Source organism: Lepidothrix coronata, unplaced genomic scaffold, assembly GCF_001604755.1.
Source record: "Lepidothrix coronata isolate B3197 unplaced genomic scaffold, Lepidothrix_coronata-1.0 Scaffold66, whole genome shotgun sequence".
In the NCBI taxonomy this organism is placed as follows: Eukaryota; Metazoa; Chordata; class Aves; order Passeriformes; family Pipridae; genus Lepidothrix; species Lepidothrix coronata.
This window is the reverse complement of record NW_016690246.1, coordinates 2,921,423-2,944,443: the sequence shown is the minus strand read 5'-3', so window position 1 is coordinate 2,944,443 and position 23,021 is coordinate 2,921,423. Positions and strand designations below refer to the sequence as shown.

At 38.7% G+C, this 23,021-nt stretch overlaps 1 protein-coding gene across 5 annotated transcripts in view; it reads left to right on the top strand.

Moving 5' to 3' along the window:
• Positions 1 to 12,869, top strand: part of ZNF800 (zinc finger protein 800) — a 29,823-nt gene extending 16,954 nt beyond the window's left edge. For 4 of the 5 annotated variants that reach the window (XM_017818235.1, XM_017818234.1, XM_017818236.1 and 1 more), the window contains exons 6-7: positions 12,443 to 12,611; positions 12,716 to 12,869. In XM_017818235.1, the coding sequence (XP_017673724.1) occupies positions 12,443 to 12,611; positions 12,716 to 12,721 (175 nt within the window). In that variant the 3' untranslated portion in view covers positions 12,722 to 12,869. Of the gene's footprint in view, positions 1 to 4,243; positions 4,269 to 12,442; positions 12,612 to 12,715 lie in introns of those variants that run through there. The other variant, XM_017818240.1, reaches the window with a different exon arrangement.
• Positions 12,870 to 23,021: the final 10,152 nt, after the last annotated feature.

Here is a 23,021-nt window from a genome sequence, read left to right as displayed (position 1 = left end):
TGAAACTCTCACATTTTCTTGCAAATTACTACAACAGCAGCCTTCCAATCTGAAATATGGATGCTATTAGAACACAAAATATTAAAGTAGAGGAATAATACCTTGTATTGTAACAGAATCTGCCAGTTTAAATGTAAAAAACATTGAAACAAAAGAATCTCCTTTTGCCATCTTTGCACGTGGGTGTCATTCTTTTTAATATGGGCAAAATTTCAGGGTCTTTCTAGTTTCAGCCAACTGTTTGCTTTCTCTTCTGAGGTTTGTCAAAATTTCCACTGTGACTGTAGATTTTAATTTTGCTGCAAGTCTCTTGCTTCTCTTAGAAGCCCACTAGTTTCCCTCCTTCCCATGTTTGTCCAACAGCCTGGAGGCATCTCCCGGCTAGCTATGTCCAGTTATCGTGAGGGAAGGAGCAGTGCAAGTATCCTCGTCCTTGCTGAGGGCAGTGGCAGCAGTTGTCCCATGGTAACCCAGTGTCTTTTTTTCTTTTTCTTTTTTTTTTTTTCCTGAATGTAGCTTATACATTACCTGTGTCCTCACAGCCTGGGGACAGAGCTATTGTAGAGAGCCATTTGGAAATGAAATAGAAAACCGCCTGTTAGGGGCATCTTTGGTGATAGGCACTGACTACCCTCTTCTCTCTTGGTGTCCAGAGCTAGAATTACTTGTGGTAAACCAGAAATACCCTTCTAATGGACCAGCCTTGCCTCATGTGATAAGTTGTTGCCAAGATAAGGCAGTAGGAATATACTCTCTTTGATCCCATATTTACGTAAGAGGAGTGCCAAGGTGGACTGTTCTCATTTGAGTCTTCAAGAATTTAATATATACACAACCACAGCCTGTGATTGAGGATGTCTTGGGAACATCATGAACATTTTGGTTTTGGTCTTTTGTTTTGTTTTTTTTTTGTTGTTTTGTTTTGTTTGGGTGGTGTTTGGTGGTGGTGGTGGTTTTGGTTATGGTGATTGATCCATTTTAAGTGTATTGTGTTGACAATTTCAGAACATTGGATGCCTCAGGTACATGCACAAACATCTTTTAAAGAGTTTTGACTGCAGTGTCATTCCTAGGAACTGAAGCCAACTCATATTGCAGATTCCTATAAGTGAAATGGTTGCAGCTGGTATAGAAAGTATGTTGGGAACATGCTTGGAACTACTAATAAATTAGACATTGTGAAATTAGTCTTTGACACTTAAAGATTAAAGGAACTATTTTCTTAAGTGTCAAAAATGTCCTGAAGCTCAGGCTGGAATCAGTTCAATTTGCACAAGCCATTGTTTCTTCAGTGTAACAACATGCAAACATCTCATAGACTGTACTTCATCTGACATTGGCTATTTTGAGTTACAGTTTACTTATCATTATTTCATGATTCTAACTTTAGAATTTGAAGAGCTGTTTCCAAATTTCTGTTTTCAGTAAACTGTCTTTCAGTTTACAGTTACCTCATTGGGGTGCAGTGTTAGGATGTTTGTTTTCCTTGTTTTATCTCTCTGTAAATGTTAAGGCAACTAACTGATTGCAGCAATGCAGAGTCAGGTACTCAGTTATGTTTTGAGTGAGACTTTCTTTCAAAAAGAAATTTCATCTTGGAAAAACATGTACTCAGAGGCATGGAGGATGTCCCTGAAACTCTTTGAATGCATGCACAGCCGTGGTCTGACCAACAGTGCTAAGAAATGACCAGCAAAGTATTAGCATTCTTGGCTTCAAGACAAGACTGGTAATGGACTAAAATACTTCTGTATCTTGAAAAACAGAAGGAAATATTTTTGTATCCTAGAGCTAATTTTTTCATCTCAGTGGATTGGTTTCTAATGCCTACAACAGTGTAATGCAGGGCAATGTCATCTAAAAGTAGTAGAATTCCTAATATATTTTTAAACTGGTTTTGGGGGGCAAGGCTTATTATGTGAGTGAGAATCTCTTAAAGGAGGAAAAGATAAAACTGTAGCTTTGATAGCTACTGTAGCACAGCTATAGGATGATTCATTCTTTCATTGAAAGCTTCTTCCCTTGTAGAAGGTGTTTCCTTTCGTATTTGTGTTTCCATTACTCACCTGTGTAGTTCCCAGTTCAATTTTTAACATTTAACTGTTTGGCTGTGGTTAAGTTATGCTAAATTATTATTTGTCTGCTTATTATGTTAGCTTCTTTAATAACTTAATTTTTCGAAGTAGAATTTTTTGTTTATTTGTGTTTTGAAAGCTGCCTTGAGACCACTTAACGTGATAGTGTAGGGCCAGTGATTTTTTTTTCTAGAGAGTGAGGTGATACAAGCACCACTGATTTGGGACTTCAAAATTTGGTTATGTAGTCTCCTAGAAGGTGATTTTGAAAGAGGCAAGGCAGAGCTGGGAGAGATCCAGACAGGAACAATGTGGATCCTCTTATATTTATGCCTTTAAAAATAGATTAGAGAAACAGTTGCCAGGAGTAGTATTTCTTTCCCTGCACTAGGCACCTGATAAATGGCTTGACAACTTCTGGCCCTGTCCAGCCATATTTTCTCACTGTTTCTGTGTGCCCAAATCTGAAGTGAAGTGTTTATTTTTCTCTTGTTTTTTTTTTTTTTTTTTTTTTTTTTTTTTTTTTTTTTTTTTTTTTTTTTTTGGGGTTTTTTTTTTTTTTCAGGTGAGGTTTGGTGCCCTTGAATTGTTTTCTCCCTAGTCATTAACTTGTTCTGAGACAGTGATTGATAAAGTGTAATTAACTTCAAATCATTAAGAAATCCTGGTTTCTCTGCTAGGTAGGGACTTGCTGCCTGTAGACCTACACTTTCTTTTTATCTTTGGAGCAAAAATAAATGAATCAATAAATAAAATTAATCAGAGTAACAAGGTAACTATGGCAAGACTCATGAAAGCCTTTGAGGCTAGTGTATTTTTTGAACTGCCTTATACTAAGTGCATGCGAGAGGAACAAGGTAATTCCTGCCCTGCAGCATTCACAACCTTAAAAACTAATTTTGTCTTTAGTTTGATATAAAGAGTCAAAGGCTTTGGGCAAGTGTTTTGTATGTGGACAGGAAGGGCAGTAGGGCTATTATTGTTATTAGACTGTGTCTATAAACTGCCGTACTACCACATCCTGTTCCCTGGACCAGGGGGCCTTTGGAAGACCAGTCTGAAGACCCTGAGCCAGGAAGGAATCTTGCTTTTGTAGCAGTGGCTGCAAGCAGAGCAGCAGAAAATCTTGCTGTGAAAGCAGCTCAGAGTCGGTGAGAAATAAGGTTTTTTAGATCTGCAGTGGCTTTTGAGGAAGGAATCTGAATGTGGGTGGGGAGCCAGTATCAAGGAAACCAACAATGCCTGCAGCCCACCTGCACACCTTGGTTCTTTTCTGAGGTGGAAAAGGCGAGGTGGGCAGTGATCCTGTGCTGCCTGAGCTCCTGCTGCTGTGATTTTCAGCGAAACGAATGAAAATCGGTCATTTCGGTTTTGTGTTGTAACTGTTTTCAAAAAAGGTCTTTCCAATGTTCCTGTTCCCTGTATCTGCCCTCCGAGCGACTGGGTGCTGCAGGGCTGAGCCGGGCAGAGCTGCCGCGAGATGGCAGCAGGCAGCCTGCTATCTTGAGAGACCTCGACAGGCGTTTTGAAGATAGCAAATCCGCAAGTATTTTTAGTACACCCTTTTTCCATAAGCACATCTTTGGAAAAAGAGGTAGCTATTCAAAAAGCAGAGACAGGTTACTGTGGAAAAGTCGGCCTTAGTCAAGTCTGTGACATAGGAATGAGACATTAATGTGATTTCTCTAAGCAGTTCCTAGGTTGTGACATCTGAAATTCTTGAATGATGTTTGTAAGGATGAAGACTTTGTTTGCTTGATTTCGTTTATTTTTTGTCCCCAGGGCTGTGGGATATCTGGGGACAATGCCTTGTAGCAGGGATAGGTGGCATCTGCTGAGATACTCTCTCAAAATTAGGGCATCAAGAATCTGTGCAGCTCACTAGCATTTAAACTCAGTGCTGTTATTGAGTCCCGTACTGAATATCAAGAGAAGAATTGTACTTTAATAATGCCTTTTACGTCCTCTAAGATTCATTTAACTTACCTCTACATTTAAAAAGCAAAATGATGAACACAAAATTACCTCCACCTTTTAAAATACAGAACCTTTATCTTGGGGAAGACATATCATAAGCAGAAATTTTTGCATTGTTTTGTTGTTTAGCATGATAACATATAAATCTATAAACATGTTGCTTTCAGACCTTGAATTCTATTCTATTTCAGACTTATCATTTGGAGAGGAGAAACATGGGTCATGTCTACAGATAGATACCATCTTTTTTACACATTTGATAAGGACAACCACCTAACTGGTCAAGTTAACAAAACTTCTGTCAAAAGAAAAGGAATAATATTAATTAAAAAGCAGTTAATGTATTTTCCAAAGGAGTATTTGTGTGGGTTTTGTATGTCTTTTTGTCTTTTTTTTTTTTTCTCTTCTTCTCTTCTTCAAAACGGAAAATATCTCAGTATCTCTCATATTCTGAGCAGTGACTGCAGGGAATACAATACTGTGTTGGTAGCTATAATGAGGCATATACAGGTTGGTAAACCAGTGTAGTGACTCTTCTATATCTTGGATGATGGCTAAAACCAGTAGTGCCACATCAGAGCCCCTCATTTTCACAGCTTATAATTCTGCCTGGTAAGTGAGCTTCTGTTTGTATACAGTCAAACCAGACCTCTTCAGGACATATGGGATTTAATGCATGGATGCCGATCAGTTGTCTGTGGGCGTATTTGCATGTGCGAGCACTCTGTAGCTCTTTGTGTGAGATTTATTGGATCCACACAGTGCACAGCTTAAATTTAATGTTTATGTGAAATGATGGGTTTGCTGCAAATGAGCGCTCTGCAGCGGTTATATCTGCAATTTTGAACATCCAGAAATCTCGAATTCTTAGACTGCACACCAAAACTTAGCACTGCATGGGCACTGTGTAAGTGCACTGAGTTAGTGAGGAGACTGGCTGACTCACTGATATCATGATCACCTCAGTTCCCAGCTTCTTCTGTGCCGCTTACTGGGGTGTTCCTGCTGTACCCCAGCCCTTCACTGCCTGCAGCACCTGCAACTAATGCAATATTTCGGCCAGCTTCCTTGGCACCATGGCTCTTTGTGAGAAAAAGGAAAGATATGTCATTTGCAATTCCCAGGAATGCCTTTCCTCTTTTGGCCATCTGTTTATCTCTGCTTGCAGACAGCCCCTTTAAATGAAGTCAGATCTCTTGCTCTTTCTAAGCTTGGGATATGCAATATCTCAAGCTTCAGCTCTGTTGAGTAAAGAGTATGCTCTAGGCTCTGAAGAGTTTTAGCTGCAAGACTGTTCCATCCTCATATCAATCCCCACATTGTTACTGCACAGCTGTTGCATGTACAGCATACACCTAGCAACTAGATGTTTTTAACAGACATCTGATGGCATAGGAAGTTATTTGAGTCACATCCATGTTAGAATAGATTATTATTTTCCTACTGCAGTCTGTGTATTGCTTAAGGTGAGTGAAATCCTACCAGTACCAACATGAACTTTCAGTCCTTTCTGTTCTTTTGGGATTTGCAGATCTTTCTGTTTTAGCTGAAAACAGCAGTTGAGTAGTTTCTTATAGACAAGTGGTGCCCTGTAATTTTTAACAAAGATGACACCCTATTCCATTAAATTCTTCCATTTTGTCTCAAGAGAAAAGGGAATTGATATGCGAATAGGCTTTTCCTTTCGGGTTATTGTTGTGATTCTGGTAATATCAGTGATGGCCAGATAGAGTCATTAGGGAGAAGCTGTTCATTCAACATAAAGACTAATTTTATCTGCAGGGGAAATGAATTAACAGGATGCTCCACCTGCCAGATTCACTGTCATGGTTTTGTTGCCAGCTGATCCACCAGACTAGTACACATTTTTAAAGAATGCTCAGCTTTCAGTGATCCCTAAGAGGCCCTGTGGTGACTGGTTTTCCCTCCAGTCACTGAGAGCATATGAGCCATGGTGAGGTACACAACAGCACCCATTTTTGGATGCAGTCTTTCATGGAGCTCCAGGCAGATAAATCCATCCGTGCTGTTGTAGGAGCCACATGACATGCTCATCAGTGTAGTTTGCATTTGCATCTTTCCATCAAAACACACTTTTAAGCAGATGTAATATGTACTGTAATATGAGTGTTCATGACAGGACCTTTGACCACTCTAGCAGTGCTTGTCAAATAACCTGGGGACTCCCTGAGACTTACTGACCTTCTGATGAGTTCATACCTCCCTTTTCCCCCTTCCCAATCCTGCAGGACCCACTGCAAGGGAAGACTTCAGATACATGCCAACTTTTATGTTGACAGAAGTAAGCCAGTTAGTATGTATTGCAATTTGTCATAGGCCAGAAGGGCCAGATTGTGTTTATAAGTTGAGACTTCCAACTCCATCAGGTTGTGCTGGTAAACAGCTATATTAGATCCACTCAGTCAGAGCTGTTCAACTTTTATGGCTTTTAAATAATGTTCCAGTGCTAGAAATCTGTATGAGGAGATCATATGTTATAAGTCCAGTGTTACCCTAAGATAGGAGAGTCAAAGAGGATAATAATTTTGGCAAAGTTGTCCCGAAGTCTTTCTTCAGAAAGATGCCAAGCAGCTACTCCCTGTGAGACATATCACTTCCTGTGAAGACTGATAGAAGGGTAAATACTTGGCCAGAGATGTCAATAATAAAGTTAATGCCTTTTACATACTGCCTCTGCTGTCATGATAATAATGTAAGGGGTTTAGTTCAACTTAGATTTAAACCTTTCCTTGATTTTGTGCTTAGTATTCACTTCTACCTTCATACAGCTGTAATTTAGATTTATGAGGATGGAAAGTACTATTATGATCAGGTAATCTGACCTGAACAGAGGAGGCCATAGACTTTTGCCTAAGCTTGTGCCTACATTACAGCAATCCCTTCTGGCTGACTTCCAACAGGTTACTGAGAAAGATCTCCAGTCGTGATTTTAGTATTAACCTTCTGTTGCTCATTCCCCTCCCCTCTCCCCCTCTTTTGTTATATCCTCTGTTACCTGTCTCCTGCTCCTTTTGGCAATTTCTATCATGCTTCATGCAGATGGAACCCCTTTAATCTTTAGTTAATTGCTTTCCTGTTCTTCTAGTAAAGCCCAAAGACTCCTTTCACAGTAAGGAAAAAGGATTTTGTGTTAATTAGCCTCTGTGCATATGGTTAGTGAAAAAATATTCATGGTTTTGTGTGATGGGACAGTAGGAGTCTGGAATCTAATCTGTGCTGTGTGTCAAGGATTCATGAAACTGTTATATACCATAATTAATTTCAACTTTTATTTTTCATAGCAGGAGCTATCCTTTCAATATAACCTGAGAAATGAGAGCTGGTGTCTTAATGTAGTGACTCAGATTCAGAAGAAACTGTTTTTTGATTTCTGATCCAATTATCTGTTTCTTTTGTTACCTATTGTCCCTGCCTGTTGAAATAATAAAAAAATTAGGTATTTTAAATTATACACTTTGCTACATGATAGCTACATATGGAGTCTGAAATGCTGCCTCTTGAATATATTTGAAGTTTACTGATCAATACTGGCTGGGAAGCATCTTGCCCACCTGTCCCTCTATTCTATGTCTCAATGACAAACACACAGAGTATCAGAACTCCTAAAATTGGTCCTAAATTCCCTGTCTATTCAAGGGAAAAGATAGGTGGCTTTGACAGTTTTCAGACAGAAGTCATCTTTGCCCTAAATTTGGGCATTTAAATCATCCATGAAGTACAGTCAGTCACCTTTCCAGACAAGCAATACAGCCATGTGGTGTTGGAAGATAATTTTACCAAAATAGATGTTTAATTGGAGACTACTTTGTGTAACACACAGGAGTGGTGACTAGATTTGATATTCTTTGTATGTTAGGCAAATAAGAGGCTTGTGTTTTCCTTGAAATAGTTGTTCAGAGTCTCAGAAAAAATCCCAAATTTTTGATGTCATCTTTTCCCATAAATGGGATGTCATAGGTATTGCACAGGCAGGTGGGGGTTTTGTAGTATGCAAAAGTTACTTATAAATGCTAGATCCTTATTTTGTCATTTAATTTACATAACCACCATATGGCAACAGTCCATCTACCACATAGTGGCTGTAACTAATTTTAACATTATTATTCATCTTTCTTTCAGTAACAGAAGGAAAGAACTTCTGCTGTTTGGAATTGTATACATTACCCAATGTGTAGTAAAACGGTGTGTTCTCCCTTAGATAAAATGCAGTCTCATCATTGCAGAGCTGAAAACTGGAAAATAGAATAAACAGAACTGGGAAACAGGACTAATTCCTGAATTATTTCTGTGTCTTTAGTGACAATTAGTTTTGGTCAAGGTCTAAGGTTTCTCTGCTTACCCATTGGGAATGTGCTGGTGATGATCTGTTGAGCAAAGTGGTGCAACTTGGGAATAGTTGTCTGAATAGATGGTTAACAATGGAGAAAAATGACTGAAAGTGAGAGAGGTGTTGAACTGAATATTCAGTCTGACTCTTGGAAAAAGCAGAACAGAAGCTGGCCAAGATCTAGATTAGCTGACTGATTTATAAGATGTAGTTTCTAAGCCAAATCATTAAGCCTTGAAAGCTAGCTATTAATCATCCATAAAGGCTTTTGTATCCTCTGTAGAGCATTGCTTAGGGAAAGCAGAAACAGCCCTGGCATATGCACAGGAAATTGGAGAGTGGAGGCAGCCGCTCTGGACCAGGTACAGCCTATGTGCTAATCTGGGGAAGGCTGAGAAATGGGAACACAGCAAGACATGGTTATCTAATCCGTGAAAGAGGCCGGCTAGTCATGACGAAGAGATTGCTTTTAAGGGTGCAGGATGTTAACTTTTTTTTTTTTTTGGCAATATGTAGGCAAGCTGAGAATGATAGAGCTGCAAGGAACATGTGGAGTTTATCTTTACTCTAAGGCAGGGTCAGGTAACTTTTCTGAGGAGGGTTTCTCAGACCTCTTCTTCATGCACTCCATTCCCACATTTCATTATTCTTGCCAACAGAGAAAATTCCCTTGTCTTGAAGTGGAAACTTTGCTGTTAAAATCTAGACCTGTTACTTATTCCTCTCTCCTGGATGAACATAGGGAACTAACTTCAATCTCTCCCCGCAGCAGCGTTTTATGTGCTAAAGGGATGTTAGCATGTCTTATGTTCTTTGGATTCAAAATCTCACTGCTCTACATTTCCTCCAGGGTCATGTTTCCTAGAACTGTTCTTGCAGCTCTCTTCTTCATTCTTTCCAGCTGGTCCAGTTGAATTTTTACTTATTTTTTGTACTGTGAGAACAAAGCAGTATCACAGATGTGCCTTGTATGGCAGAGGGTTTTTACACGTTTTGCATTTTATATTCTGGCTCTTGGGTGCATGTATAATTCTGTTGGTACCTTAAGAAACCTGTCATAGCTTGATGTTGACTTATGTTTGACTCCTATTTGATATCATTCAAGGTCCTTTGCTACAGAACTGATTTTCTAGTTAGCTGTTTCCTGTTCTGTATTTGTGTGGTTTATTTGCTTTTATTATATCTTCAATTTGTCCCTGTTGGGCAGCATTTTTCCCCCAGACATTACTTCCGTTTTTGTCCAGATTATTTCATCCTTTGCGATACTTTCATTTTCTTTTAGGTTCTTGCCATCTGTATGTTTAGTATGCATTCTCTGAATCATGGATACTGGAATGTATTGCAGCCAGGACAGACCCCTGGTGAACCCCATGTGACACATCCTTCTGTTCTGATGCTTACTCATATATGGCAATGCTCCAGGAGAGATGCAAACCTAGATTCACAGTTGGAGAATTTTTTGGTCACAGGATTGTAATTTTTACTTTCTCCTGGCTTTATGTGTTACATTAATTACATTCTATCTACCTAATTTTGGGAAAGATATATAATCGTGACATCTAAAAGAATGCAGAAGTTGAAAACCGTGACTTGCAATTGGATATTGTTTGGGTCTGTTTGCAAAGGACGTACTGACTAGAAGAAAAGGAAAGAAAAACTGTGATGTTGTACTCCATACCAACTATAATGTCCCTCTTAAGATACAGTTTATCTCAGCTGGCAGCAGGTCCTGCAAACGTAAATGAAGACATGGTTTGTGGTGAAAAAAGAAAGGCAATTGTGACTCTTTTTTTTATGGTGTGGTTTTTTTTTTTAAATTTTTTTTAAAGTTAAAAATTGGAGCTGCAGCAACAGAAATTGTGTTTACCTTACAGCATTGGCTTACTCTAACTTTTGTTTTTCATGAGGAGATCAGAGGCATTAGAAGTTACCTTCTAAAAGCACTTCTTATTTCCAGGTGCTGAGGATTAAGGAGGAGCTGAGCATTTATGCCATCTTCTTTTTTTTCTTGAAAATACAATTTTGCAAGAAAGACTACTTCTTTTGGTGCATTCTCCAACCTTGGTCATCTGTCTCAGGTGTTCTAACATCATCTCATGAGAGCAATAGCTACCTTTTTGCTCTTGAACTCAGTATTACAAGAAGTTAATTGACTCAGTTTAGGATAACTGAGTTACCTGGATGATGGGAAGAAAAGACCTTGTGTAGTTCCATTGCTCTGTTTTTCTGCTTTTGCTACCAGCGATGTCATGACTCCCAGCTTTCCTTTATCCTTCATTTCACTTTTGACTGCTCTTTGCTTTCCCTCTTCATTCTCTTTGATTTGTTCTCTTTTTCACCTGTCTTCCCTGCTGGAGGACATTTGGTGTGTGGGGAGGTGAGGAGGCCTGTTACTAGTCAAAATATCTCATATTTTTCTGCTCCTTTCACACTTACTGCTCCACTTCTGACAGCAGTGAAGCCTCCCAGTGTGAAAGCCTTCCTCCTTGCTCACGTAGTGGGGACTGCACTGAGGGCAGTCATCTTTCCATCCCTGATGGGACTCTGCATCAGGCAGTCTTTTTTATATTATATTCTAACTAAAGTTAGGCTAAAGTTGTTGGTTCAATTTTTTTAAACTTCAAACAAAGCAAACTTTATTGAATAAAAACTAGAAAATTAAGTTTTTAAACAGAACAAACTTAGAGCTTTTAAGAAAGACAAAAAGGAAATTAAAAAATTGTAACAATATCTGCTCTTTCAGGCGAGTCCTTGGTTTAGCCAATTCATTGACTTGCTGAGTTATAGCAAACTCTACCCAATCTCCTTGTCCCTGGGAAGTTCTTGTTCTTCCCTGAGCTGGCAGGCTCCTTGGTGCTCCTTGGCATGTTCTCGTTCCATGTGATGATTCCGTTGCCTCATCTGTTGCCTTAAGCATCCCATAAGCATAATAGACAACTCTCCAAAGAAGTCTGAGGTTCTTCCCTCTTAAGTTCAGGCTGACCCAGTGTGTTTTCAAAAGAAAATAACAAGACCTTCGAAGCAGTAAATAGAACAGAATCTGTCCCACAGCGTTTGAGAAAGAGAGATTGTCTTGAGCACTGGTGGGTGCGTGGGGAAAGAGTAGATGAATAGGACGTGTATGGTTACAGTTCTGTTTTGTTAGAAGGAAACTCCTAATGAAACAAGATAAATGAAGAGCAGAATTCTGAATGTCATTGCTCATCTGGGATTTTGGAAGAGGAACTTAATGGTTAAATCAGAGTGTAATTTTATTCAAGTGTCCCCAGTGGTTATGGTATTATTATTTATTTATGCCTGTGTCCACACTTAGCTGAACACTTTCCAAACATTCAGGAAAAGACAGTCTCTGGTCTGAGAAATTGCAGTCTAAGGCTAGAGAGAAGTGAGTACATACAGATTAGCTGTATTTGTTGAATTCTTAATACATCAGGAAGATGATTGCTTATCTGATACTAATTGAAAAAATTGCTTATGATTGATCTATTGTGTAAGGAGTTTTTACCTAGACTAAGAAAGATTTCTTATACTGTAATAGAGCTTCACAATCTTATCTCTTTATGTTTTCAATATTAATAAGTCTGTTTTCCTGAAACATGAGTTATACAAAGATTAGCCATGTGTAAAAATGTATATCTTAATCTGAAGCTGCAAAATAAACCAATTATTGCTAAGGATTTAAGAGGAATAATTTATCAGGCATATGAGATATTTTAAAAAAGCTAAGGTTGCAGTTGCCCTTGCAGAAAGACTGACTGGCAGGGAGGAAGCTGAGTCAGAGCAAGGTGACAATGATCTGCATGAGAAGGGGTCTTTCTTGCAATATCTAGTGGTCAGTGTGTTGAAGCGTGGTGTGTGTTGATAATCTTTTCCTTTTAGTTCTTTGTACTTCAGGTTTTACCTCTTTGCCCCCCACCCCCAAAATATTATTGAGCTATGGCCTGAAGTAATTTTGCCCATTGGGTCCTGTTCAGACAATCCCCCCTACAATTTGATTTATTACCGTTAAAAGGAATCTGCTAATCTTTTTTTTTCTTTTCAGCACTTGCAGAGAAAGTCTGAGGGGAGATCAAAAGTGCTTTGCCCATAGTGCTGTACCTGTATGGCCGTGCTTGTTTCAGAGGATCTACTTCTGTGCAGATCATCATGTGTCTTCAGTGAGTGCTTTGCACTGCAGACCCTGGCCCATTTCCTCCCTGTTGAACCCTTTGGTAAGTGATGCTCATTCTTGCAAATATGTATTGGTTACAGAAGACAGATGCCTGACCTGAGCAGTGATGGATTCCTGCTTTTTTTTCTTTTCCCCTATTCATAGACTTAAACCCAGGAGCTGTGAGAACGTCCGTGCAGAAATTCATTATTGAGTCCTGTGTTTGTAACAGAGCTGCAAGCGTGCCTTTCAGGAAATGATGTCATCTTAGAGGCTCCAAAAAATTACTGATTTATGGTAATCCCAATTTAGTTGTTCCAATGGGTAATAAATGTTCTCTTAATTTTAATTAGAGTTTCTTTGGCTTGTGATTCTCATGTTACATCTTGCCATACTTCTGTTGGTCTAGTAAGCTAAGGAAACATCCAAACCCTTGTTTTTAAGCTATGTTGTTAAGAAATCCAACTTCAGATCCTTCTTGTGGTTTGTTTATAACATTTCTTGGCTTTCTATATTCTTAAAATACTGACATTGCACTCAGCTTCCAGTATTTGAATTACAATCTCAGCTGACAGAAGATATGGGATTTCAGAAATTCTCTCTGCCAGATCAGAAAAAAAGAGAAGATATTAACAATTTCTACAACTGTAGGCTCAAAAGTAATCTTACAGCAAACATGAGACATTTCATTACAGTTTGACTTTTAAGAGTTTTATTTTTAAAATTTTTAATATGTGATGACACCTAAGATGCAAAAAGCATATTAAATTTAAAACCAAATCATGTATATTTAAAAACATAAGAGAAGTGTCATGAAAATCAAAACCTTTTGCCACTCTTTTCTAAAGGGATTTATTTAAATTCCACCTCCCTCTGAGAATATTGAATTTTCTGATGGAGCATGTCAGGAAAATAAAATCCCAATTAGCTCATCTCAGTTGGACAGTATGCAGTTGTTCTACTTGTAGCAGATTAATTCTTATTTACACATCTGAAGATCATACTAGCCCTCATAATCACACAGTCATGTTATGAGCTTATTTTTCATTTGCCATTTCCCTTAAACCAGAGTTATTCTCTAAATCGTTGAACTACAGGATACTGCTTTTCCGTATCTGGATATTTGACCTAAATTCTTTGTTTGAATGAAAGTAGCACTTCAAGCACCACAGCCTCTATGTGGAGCTGACCCATGCTTATAATTTTGCATGCTGCCAGAGTTTGTACTTTAGCTGCAGTGATTCTTTTGTATTCAGTTCAATAGTAAAGGTATTTCATATTGTTGAGCCAAGAATAGAAACTCTGTGCAGCACCATTTGAAATACTTCTGTTTAGAAATGTATAAATCCAATTTTCATTTGAAATCCATTTTATATTCAAGAATCTGCAACTGGATGATGAACTAGATAATCTTATGAAGTTTTTTCAGCTTATTTTTCTTATAACTCTATACTTTTTTTTTGGTACAAAACTTGTTTTTAAACAGAAGATCCTTCGGTATGATGTAAAATACTTTGTCAAAGCCAGTTATGTCAGTATAATTTACTTTATCACCTAAACTTCTAATCTCCTCCAGTAATGGTATTTGTGTGACAAAGTCTGTTCTCTATAATTCTTACTGAAGGACATTAATTATGCTACCATACTCTTACTTGTGGCAAATGGCATCCCTATCAGCCTTCCATCATTTTGTGAGTGATCAATACCAGTCTATCCCTTCAGGTCATCCCTTTTAACCTTCTTAATATCTAATTAGCTTTTTGCCATTCTTTCTTCTTTCCACATTATACCAATATTTCTTAGAAATCAATGTCAATCTTCTCCCAAACTTTCTTGTTTTTTTGAAGAAACTCAAGGACAAAGCTCTTCTAGCTCCTATGGAATGCTGAGGCCTTATGAACTATTCACACACATCCCATTCCCAGATGCTGGGAAGCCATTTGTGCCACAGTTGTATAACACCTGGACATACACAGTGGGGAAAGGTGTTCCAGGGTTCGACTGTAATTTGGAGAAATGGGTTAGACTGTAACCTCTGTAAAGTCTTAAAGTGATCTTGGTGAGACCTTACATATTTGCCTCTCATGTCAATGTTGGCAGTGATTGGCCAGACAGAAAGGTAAAGCAGCATGAGAAAGGCAGCATGTTGTAAGTCCCTTAACCTGGCCCAAAGCTGGGAGACAACAACTTTCCTGTGTCCCAGGTCACTCCTGTCATGCCTCTTCCGTGGTGCTTTGTGTACCTTTCAGGTAACAAACTTTCTACTTCCTTTCCTGAAAAACAAAGGATGACATCTATGCTTGTGTGGTAGATATCAAACACTCCAGCTGAAAATCTGACAAATCACTGTGAAATCTTACAAATGGTTTTACAGTTTGCAAATCCTACAAATGTACATCTGTCTCTTCACTCTGATCAGTCTGATAAGCCACAGCTCACTACCTCCGTTCTGGTAGGAAAAGAGGGAAAATATGCAGTTGCTAAATGTGTGTGCATGCTTGGAGAACCTGGATGAGGATTGTCTTTCATGACAAAGGTGTGCAGGCAGGAGGGGAGAGAAATTTGCTTTACTTTGAGTTTTAATAAACTTTCTGGTGCTCTTCAGCCTTTTATTTGATGGTTTGTTTTGCCCCACTGCAACAAGGGCCTTTGCTGTGGTAAACTGAAGTATTGTCATTGTCACCTGCAATTTGAGATTGGTAAGAAGATGACACTAAAAAGTCACCAGCTAACTGATGGCCATCTTAGTCTCAGTTATCAGAATGGATAGGTTAATATGTAAAAGTCAAACACCAGGTCAGAACATGACAGAAATACACAATGATTTTCAAGTTTTCTTACTGGTTTTATAAACCGTACTTATACCGGTTTATTAATCTCCTCTGGCCAGAGAAGCTGGACTCATGACTTGTTAATACCACAAACAAGAAAGTTTGTTGAGTAAAATAAGTCAGTTTTAGGCATAACTATCGGAGTGGATCAAAGCATCATTTGTTGCACATGACAGGAAGTATGATTGACCAGAAAAAGGTTGAATGCTATGGACTTCAGAATGTGCATAAAGTTTTGGCTTTACAATGCCCAGGATTTAAATGTTCAGATCTTCAGATGTCCAGTGTTGCTGAAGCACATTATTTTAATAAACTGGTCCCCTTGAAGACTGCAGGAAAAAAGCCTTAGGCTGGTTGGCCAGGTTCCTATTGATTTCCAGCTGGCATGTTGATATCATCTCCTTCCTCCTGCTCACATAATGCAGCCGCTAAAAAATAATGTCTTGCTTTCTGTATTATGATTGAGTTTTATTTCTCTGAGATTCTTTTCTAGCAAATGTGTGCATTATCAGCCTTTGTGACTGAAAAAAAAAATCAAATTTTCTGTATATAAAATTGGATATAATTTCATCTTAGAGTTCACTACCACTAATATTTATCTGTGAAAGAAATGTGAGATCCTTGTGACACTATTTTTGGCTGGAAATGTTGAAGGCAATAGTATGCAAAGCTATCATTGTCACACAATATTTAAACTGGTTGTACTATACTCTTGTCTTTATCTACCCATTTTGTATCAGCTCTGGAACCATGTGTATCATCTAGTTAGGAAGTATGTTTGCTGTGATTACACTTGCCATGGGGTTTGCCAAATTAAATGGAAATTGGCAAAAGCCTTCTCCATCATGTATCCAGAACAAGCAGCCTGCTTCAGTAAGCACTCAGTCACTATTTGTTTAGATGCTTTTTTTGCTCACAAATTTCATTGAGTGGGCTTTCACTCTAGAAGTAATGTTTTTTCTCTGAAAGACCCATGGATAGATTTCTGTGTCCATATAGCTGTAAACTATCGTATGATCTGATTTACCTCAAAAAGAGAGTGAAATTGCAGGCAGCTGCATCTAACTTTATTCTATTCCCACTTCCCACAGGCTTCACAATGTGCATCTGTAGAACTAGGGCTATGCTTTGACATGGACTGTTTTCTGCAACATTTTATTAGCATAGTAAAATACACACGTGAACTTATTTTCAACTGGTTTTCACTTCTACCTAATTAGTATTTACTGCTGCTGACAGTATCTTCTCAGTGTACCAAAGTCCAGAAGCAAGGTAAAAGATTTCTGTTCCTAATGTGGGATTTGGTCATTACATAGGCTTATTGCAGTTGCTAAAACTGAGTCATTTAGTTCCATTTAAGAAGCTACAGTGTATCTGCTGGCCTCCTGCTGCCACTCCAGAGAAATGGATATCTCCCATATGGCCGGTGGTGATCTCCCATTTGTACCTTCCTAGGACGTGACAAACATTACTAGACACCTTTTACAGTTGGACAGCTGGACCGGGCTCTTTTATCCAAACATCCCAAAGGGCTTCTTAACCTTGAAGGTTTCTAAATGCCTTTGGAGATCTTCTTCAACTCAGTCTGCAATGCAGTCTGCCTGTCCAATCTTCAGTGGATCCCAAAAGTAGGCAAAGGAGCATATGAAATCCTTTGAAGTGCACCTGCCTGGCAGACTCCCAAAACTGTGTCCCTCCCATGTGGTAATTATGTGGAAGGTGTTTCTAATGGGCCTCTCATACCTGTAGCACTCACCCAGGAGGCAGAGACGTGGGTGGGATGCCTTCCTCCAACTTCAGGGACTTTAGGCTCATGCTCCCTCTCCTGCAGCACAGCACTGTAGCCACAAGGCAGCATGAGGTCTCCTGGCGAAACCCAGGAGGGTGTAAGGCTCAGCAGCCTCACTAGGATTTAGCTATGAAGAGGCTGGATGCAGTGGAACAGGGGAGCAGGGTTCTCTCCACTGTTCAGGAGTCAGTTCTTCCCACTTAGTGGCCTATCTGAAGTTGTGGAAGGAGCTCAGGTATCTGGCTCTGAACTTCATTCTGGAAATCAGCCTAAAAGGTGTTGCCACCTTTAAATCCTTTACTGGATCTAATCCACAAGGACTAAGAAAAAATATATACTTCTAATGATTTCATTAATGTCTTTACAGTTGTTCACCCTGTAATGTTAATGGGTAAATGTCAGTGCTGACTGCTCTTGTGATTTGGGCCATAAATCTTGTGAAATATGTGACCATTTGTAAAGACCTGGAAGGTGGGTGAAAACGAGGATGCACTAAGTTTCCATAAAAAAATAAAAATAAAAATAATTTTTTCTCTAGTTGGTATAAAACTCTTGAGAATTTGTCTTCAGTGGAAAGCTGAGGCCCAGAAGACAAATATGACTCCAAGTATAACAAATGACCAACATTCCTAATTTCAGCTAATACAACTCTGAGCCCTGACATGATTTTTTGATTGAATTGTAGCTGCAGAACTGAGCCTGTCTGAGTTATAGAAAAGTCTCCTGAACACTAGAAGTGGTAAATAGATGGTGTTGGTATCAGACTGATCAGGCTGGAAAACAAGAAATCTCAGGTCATTCCAGAACAGATAAATTATTTATTCACCTGACATTACAGATCATGACTAGGCTTTGCGAACGAAGACTTAGGAAGGCTCTATCCACATTTGTTGCAAGCACGCTGGTGTCTAATGAGGCCAATACGAGATGGACATATCCGATTGCAAAAGGCACAGCAGAAAGACTCCTTAGGTTGTATATTCTGCAAGACACGATTCTTTCTGTGTTGTCTTTTCTCCTCGAGAGTGATCCTGTGTACAGATCCCTTAATCATAGATAAACTACTGTCTACAAAACTTTTAAATGAGGCTTTATTGCAAGCTTAACAAGTGTGTTAACTTTTTCAATCCTAAGGGAATATTTCAGGGTGATTTTTGCAAGGAGTTGGAGTCCACACACAAGGTTTCTTCTTTCTCTCACACTATTTTACATAATTTTGATTTCATGCCTCTTTCTACTGAAGAATTATTGTGTTATATGGAGCACATACAGACACTGATATCAAATACAACACAGCAGGTTGCAGTAATGTTGTTAGTACCAAGTATGTCATCAATAGCTGCTGAGGACTGCAAAACTTTTAAATTTTTAAGAAATTGCTAACTCTCTCTAGTCTTTATGCAAGCAAGTAGTACTAGCAGATTAAAACATGTTCCTTTAAAAGAGACATTTCTCAAAGCAAGGTTGTTAATGGATGCAAATGTAATAACCTCAGGCTTATTTTAAGTTTTTAATAGGTCATGTGTTCTACATACTCATTGAAGGCAGTGCTATTTTGAAGGGGTGATTGTTAAGAAAGAAATCCTTAAGCAAACATCAAATGTATGAGAAGAAAAAAATCTGAATATCTCTATTAGCTGTTCGTTAAATCCCAAAATTAAAACTGACTCCACTGAGGAAAAGCTTTAAAAATTACCCACATTAACCCAATTAACTTCTCTAGAGATTTTAAATTTAATTGTAAAAGCATATTTTTAACTGGCAAATACCAGATTAAATTACTTTTTTATTTTAGCAAATGTGTATATGTTTTAGTCTTAACTTCCATTCATTCAATTAAACTCTTCGTGGATGATGTGACAACTATTGCAGCTCAGAAGCAGAAGCATTTCAGAATCCCAATGAGGAGTGTGTGAGTCAAACATTCTTCCACAAGGCTGCAGTTATGAGCTTTAAGTATTAAAATCCTGTTTATCCAATAGCTAATTCATGGGAGATAGCTTTATTGCACTGAGAAACCTGGACCCAAATGGACCCCCTTCTGGAAGTCTGCCTCTGCAGACAAAAAGCAGATTTCAAGAGAATATGGATATGTCGGACACCAGTTCCAGCTTGCTTTAATTTCTAATTCCTCTCTGGAAGGTGTTGCACAAAGAGACATGGCCCTTGTGGGCTTGCAGGAAAAAACCCTGTGCTGAATCAGGATAAAACCCTGTTTCCAATTAAATTGTGTGTTTGTATTTCATTTCCCCTGAGTATGTGAGACTGCAGAGCTCCTCTGCAACCAATACATCTGTGCTGACAGTGGTCTAGACTGGGCAGAGAGGCTGGATTTAGGTGGAAATGATCAGATAAGGTGCTCATACTGACACAGGCACTTATAGCTGTGTAATCAGAGCACATACACAGCCCACCAGCGCAGAGGCAGCCCCGACAGCCAAGACCCTCTTGTGTGACTGTGCTCCCTGCACCAAGAGGAAGAGTGTGCCCCATGCATGGTCGTGGGTGGTGGTGGAAAGCTGTGATGAGGCTGTCTTTTTGTCTCCATTCCAAAAGCCCCTGGAGGAGAAGCAGCCCTTTCACAAGAGGCAGAGAAACCATGGCTCAGAGCAGGACCATCAGAACTGTCTGCACTGAGGTTGTGGAAGAGGATATTGAGAGCAGTGAGGAAAGGGCAAACCCGCCCAGACCAGAAAACTCATTACTGAAACAGGAAAAAAATCCCTTTGATTTATTTATCTTTTTTCTTTTTTCAACAAAATCTCAGGTCCTTATGTCTACATAGTTGTGGCTGCAGATGTCTAAAGCTAGTGCCCCCTTTGCTAGTCCCCTGAGACTCCCTCTGCAGTCAATGGAGAGTGACTGCTACATTTGTGAGTCCATTTCCCAAACTTTTTTAAGACACCTCTTTCAGGATGAAGTGATTGCTCTGGAGAGGACTGTTTCTCCTCCTGGTCTTTAAAAAAATTCAGGGTTACTGTTATATGCCTATGTGAACTGTTATACGCCTAAACCAATGGGCATGTGAATCTTGACATCTGGACTTCCTGGAGGATCACTGTCTGGCTCCAAAATCTGTCACAGATCATGATGCACTATTCAACTTAGTGGTAAATACATTTAGCATGTTCATCAACTGTGACCTGGAAACCCAAGCCTGAAAACCACTGATGTAACTAACTAACACATCCTAGTTGTTGTAAAGCCAATAATATTCCATAATATGGACAAACTCAATCAGTGTGTGCTAAAGCTACTGAATTTTGGTTTTGCTCATTGCTTCACGTGTTCGAAGTTTTAAACAAGTCTGTTTTAATGTTTTAAAAGCTCATAAAGACACCTTAATATACTTAGCATATTTTAATCCAACCTTATTGTATTTTAAAATGAGCATGAGCATAGCATGTTGTAATGCTAATTTTGTAGAAGTGTAACTTCAGACCTTAGCAAGTGCAGTTAACACTTATACTGGAATACAGTGCAACTGCAGGAAACAAAGGTAATTTTAAGGTCTTTGATTTGTAAATTCATTGAAATAATATGATTAGTAATGTTTCTTTCTGATGATCAACAAACTAGTGTTTTTATAAACCACTATGTGGTGTTTATGTTATTTTTCCCCTGTTATTAGGAAATAGAAGTGACAGAAGGGAATACAACTATTGACTTGCAGCCATTTCTTCTATGGGCTCTCATCCAACAGTTAGCAATCATGCTTATGTGGATCTATTCTCACAAAACTGTTTCCTGACAGAACTGGCAGGAACTTGATTTTTATGTTGCTGATATTTTAAAACATCCTTTTTTTTTTCCTGTTTGAGAATGATTACAAGATTTTAAAGTTTTCTGAGGAGCAAAAATAATGAAAAGAGATGTTTGGGACACTTCAATACATAATCATTTCCAGATAAAATATACCTCCTGGTCAGAAACTGATTAAAATCTTCATTATTTTCTCAGTGTTTATTCAGTATTTCTGCAACTGAAGAGATAATATCCCAAGCAGCAGGGAACTGGGGCAATTTTACTACGGCCTCCTGAGCTGCTTGAGCAAAAGACAGAATATACCCTGCAGTCAGCACATGTGTTTGGGCTAATTCTTGAACACAATCTCTGGCCCAGTGGGTATTTTTTGACTGGAAGCAGGAAACACTGCACAAGAGAGAGGTATTGAAGATGTGTAGAGCACGTCATTTAGCACAATAGGAACAGATCCATGGGGTGGGCACTAAGGGCTCTGTGTTCACACTGTCCCTGGTCCAGGCGTGTCACCTGGGAATAGGACTAGTCTGGGAATAGGACCTCTGACTACTGAGGTCTGGCTGCCCCATGGAGTTGGAGCATAGCTTATGTTTTGGCTTCATCTGAGATGGTGATCCTGTTGGTTTGGTCCAAGACAGCTCTGTGGTACAATCCAAGCAGTATAAATAGTGGTGAAAAAGAGGCTTACATCAAAATAACAGTCCTAATCCAAGCTAAAATGCAAATAAATAGACATGTGCAATGAAACCCTTCCTGGAGTATATTTGAAATTAGAGCAGTTTCTTGATGTCAGGGCATGCTGGTTTCAATCATTGGTTGCCATAAGTCAAAAAGAGAATACCTTCATGTGCTTCTGTCATGGAAAATGAATAGCATAGCTACAGGATTGGAGAAAGGGGTCTACTCATTAGTTTCTCCTCTTGAATTGCCCCAGCCCTTTATTTTAAAATTTCCTTTGATTTTTTTTTGAAGTGTTGAATACAAATTAAAAAAAGCCAACAAACAACCCAAACCAACAAAACCAATAACAAAACAACATAATAGCATTTAGGGGTAAAAATAAATAATGAAGGAGAAATATTCTTGTCTGATGCTAAATAATTTATTTTATGTTTATTTCATTCATTATTTCATCATCCTTCAAGTGTTCAAGTGTTTATGAGTTAGTCTGCCAAATATGTTTTAGACTATGGGCTTTTTCAACTATATCATCCCCGGTGGAAATATAAAGATACTATACTCCCAAAGGAATATTTTATTTCTTGAAAGCTCTTGGCTGGATACCTGAATTAATTCCTCTGCTGAGGGAAGGGGCTTCAGTTTGAGTTCAAAAGCTTTTTGCTCCATTTTACCTGTTTGATCACGTAACAGGCACACTTTTTTTTTTAGTAACACTTTGGTGGGCATTGAGAGTTAATATCGAGGAGAAACATAAGACAATATGGGAGAAGCAGCAAAGGCATTAATGAATACGCAAATTTTGTGCCAAATTTTATAGCTATAGTTGCTACAGTAGTTGTATGTCACATTAAAACAGGTCTATGCCATTCCCAAGTTGTGCAATAACACCAATGAGGTAGCATTTTAGAACTTGAAATGTTTCTGCTGCAGAAGCATCCCTACTCAGTCAGTGTGTGGTATGACACTGACCTAATTATACCATTAGTGGTTACTTGTCTTCAGGTCAGACCTAAGCAAAGAAGCACAAGAAAGCAAGAGTCATTACCCTTAATACAAAAGACATGACAAAGTGGCTTTTAGATATTGTAGGTTATTTTTTTGATACAAGAAAATGCCACTATCATAAGAATTCATTGCAATTAGTGTTTCTTGATTGGACTAATATCATTGATTGTTTTGCAATTTAAGTAGAGTTTAAATAATGAAGGGTTTTATTAAGATCACCTTATCACTGACAAGTGATTCCCAAACCACAGATGCAGACCAGAACACCGGATGAATGTTGCGTCATTGTACACCTAATCTTCCTCCCAACAACACTGATAGGGAATTCTCTGTTGTTTCAATTGCATGGAACCTACAGCAAATATGGTTACGGATATGTTTTCTGATCCTCCAGTATATTAAA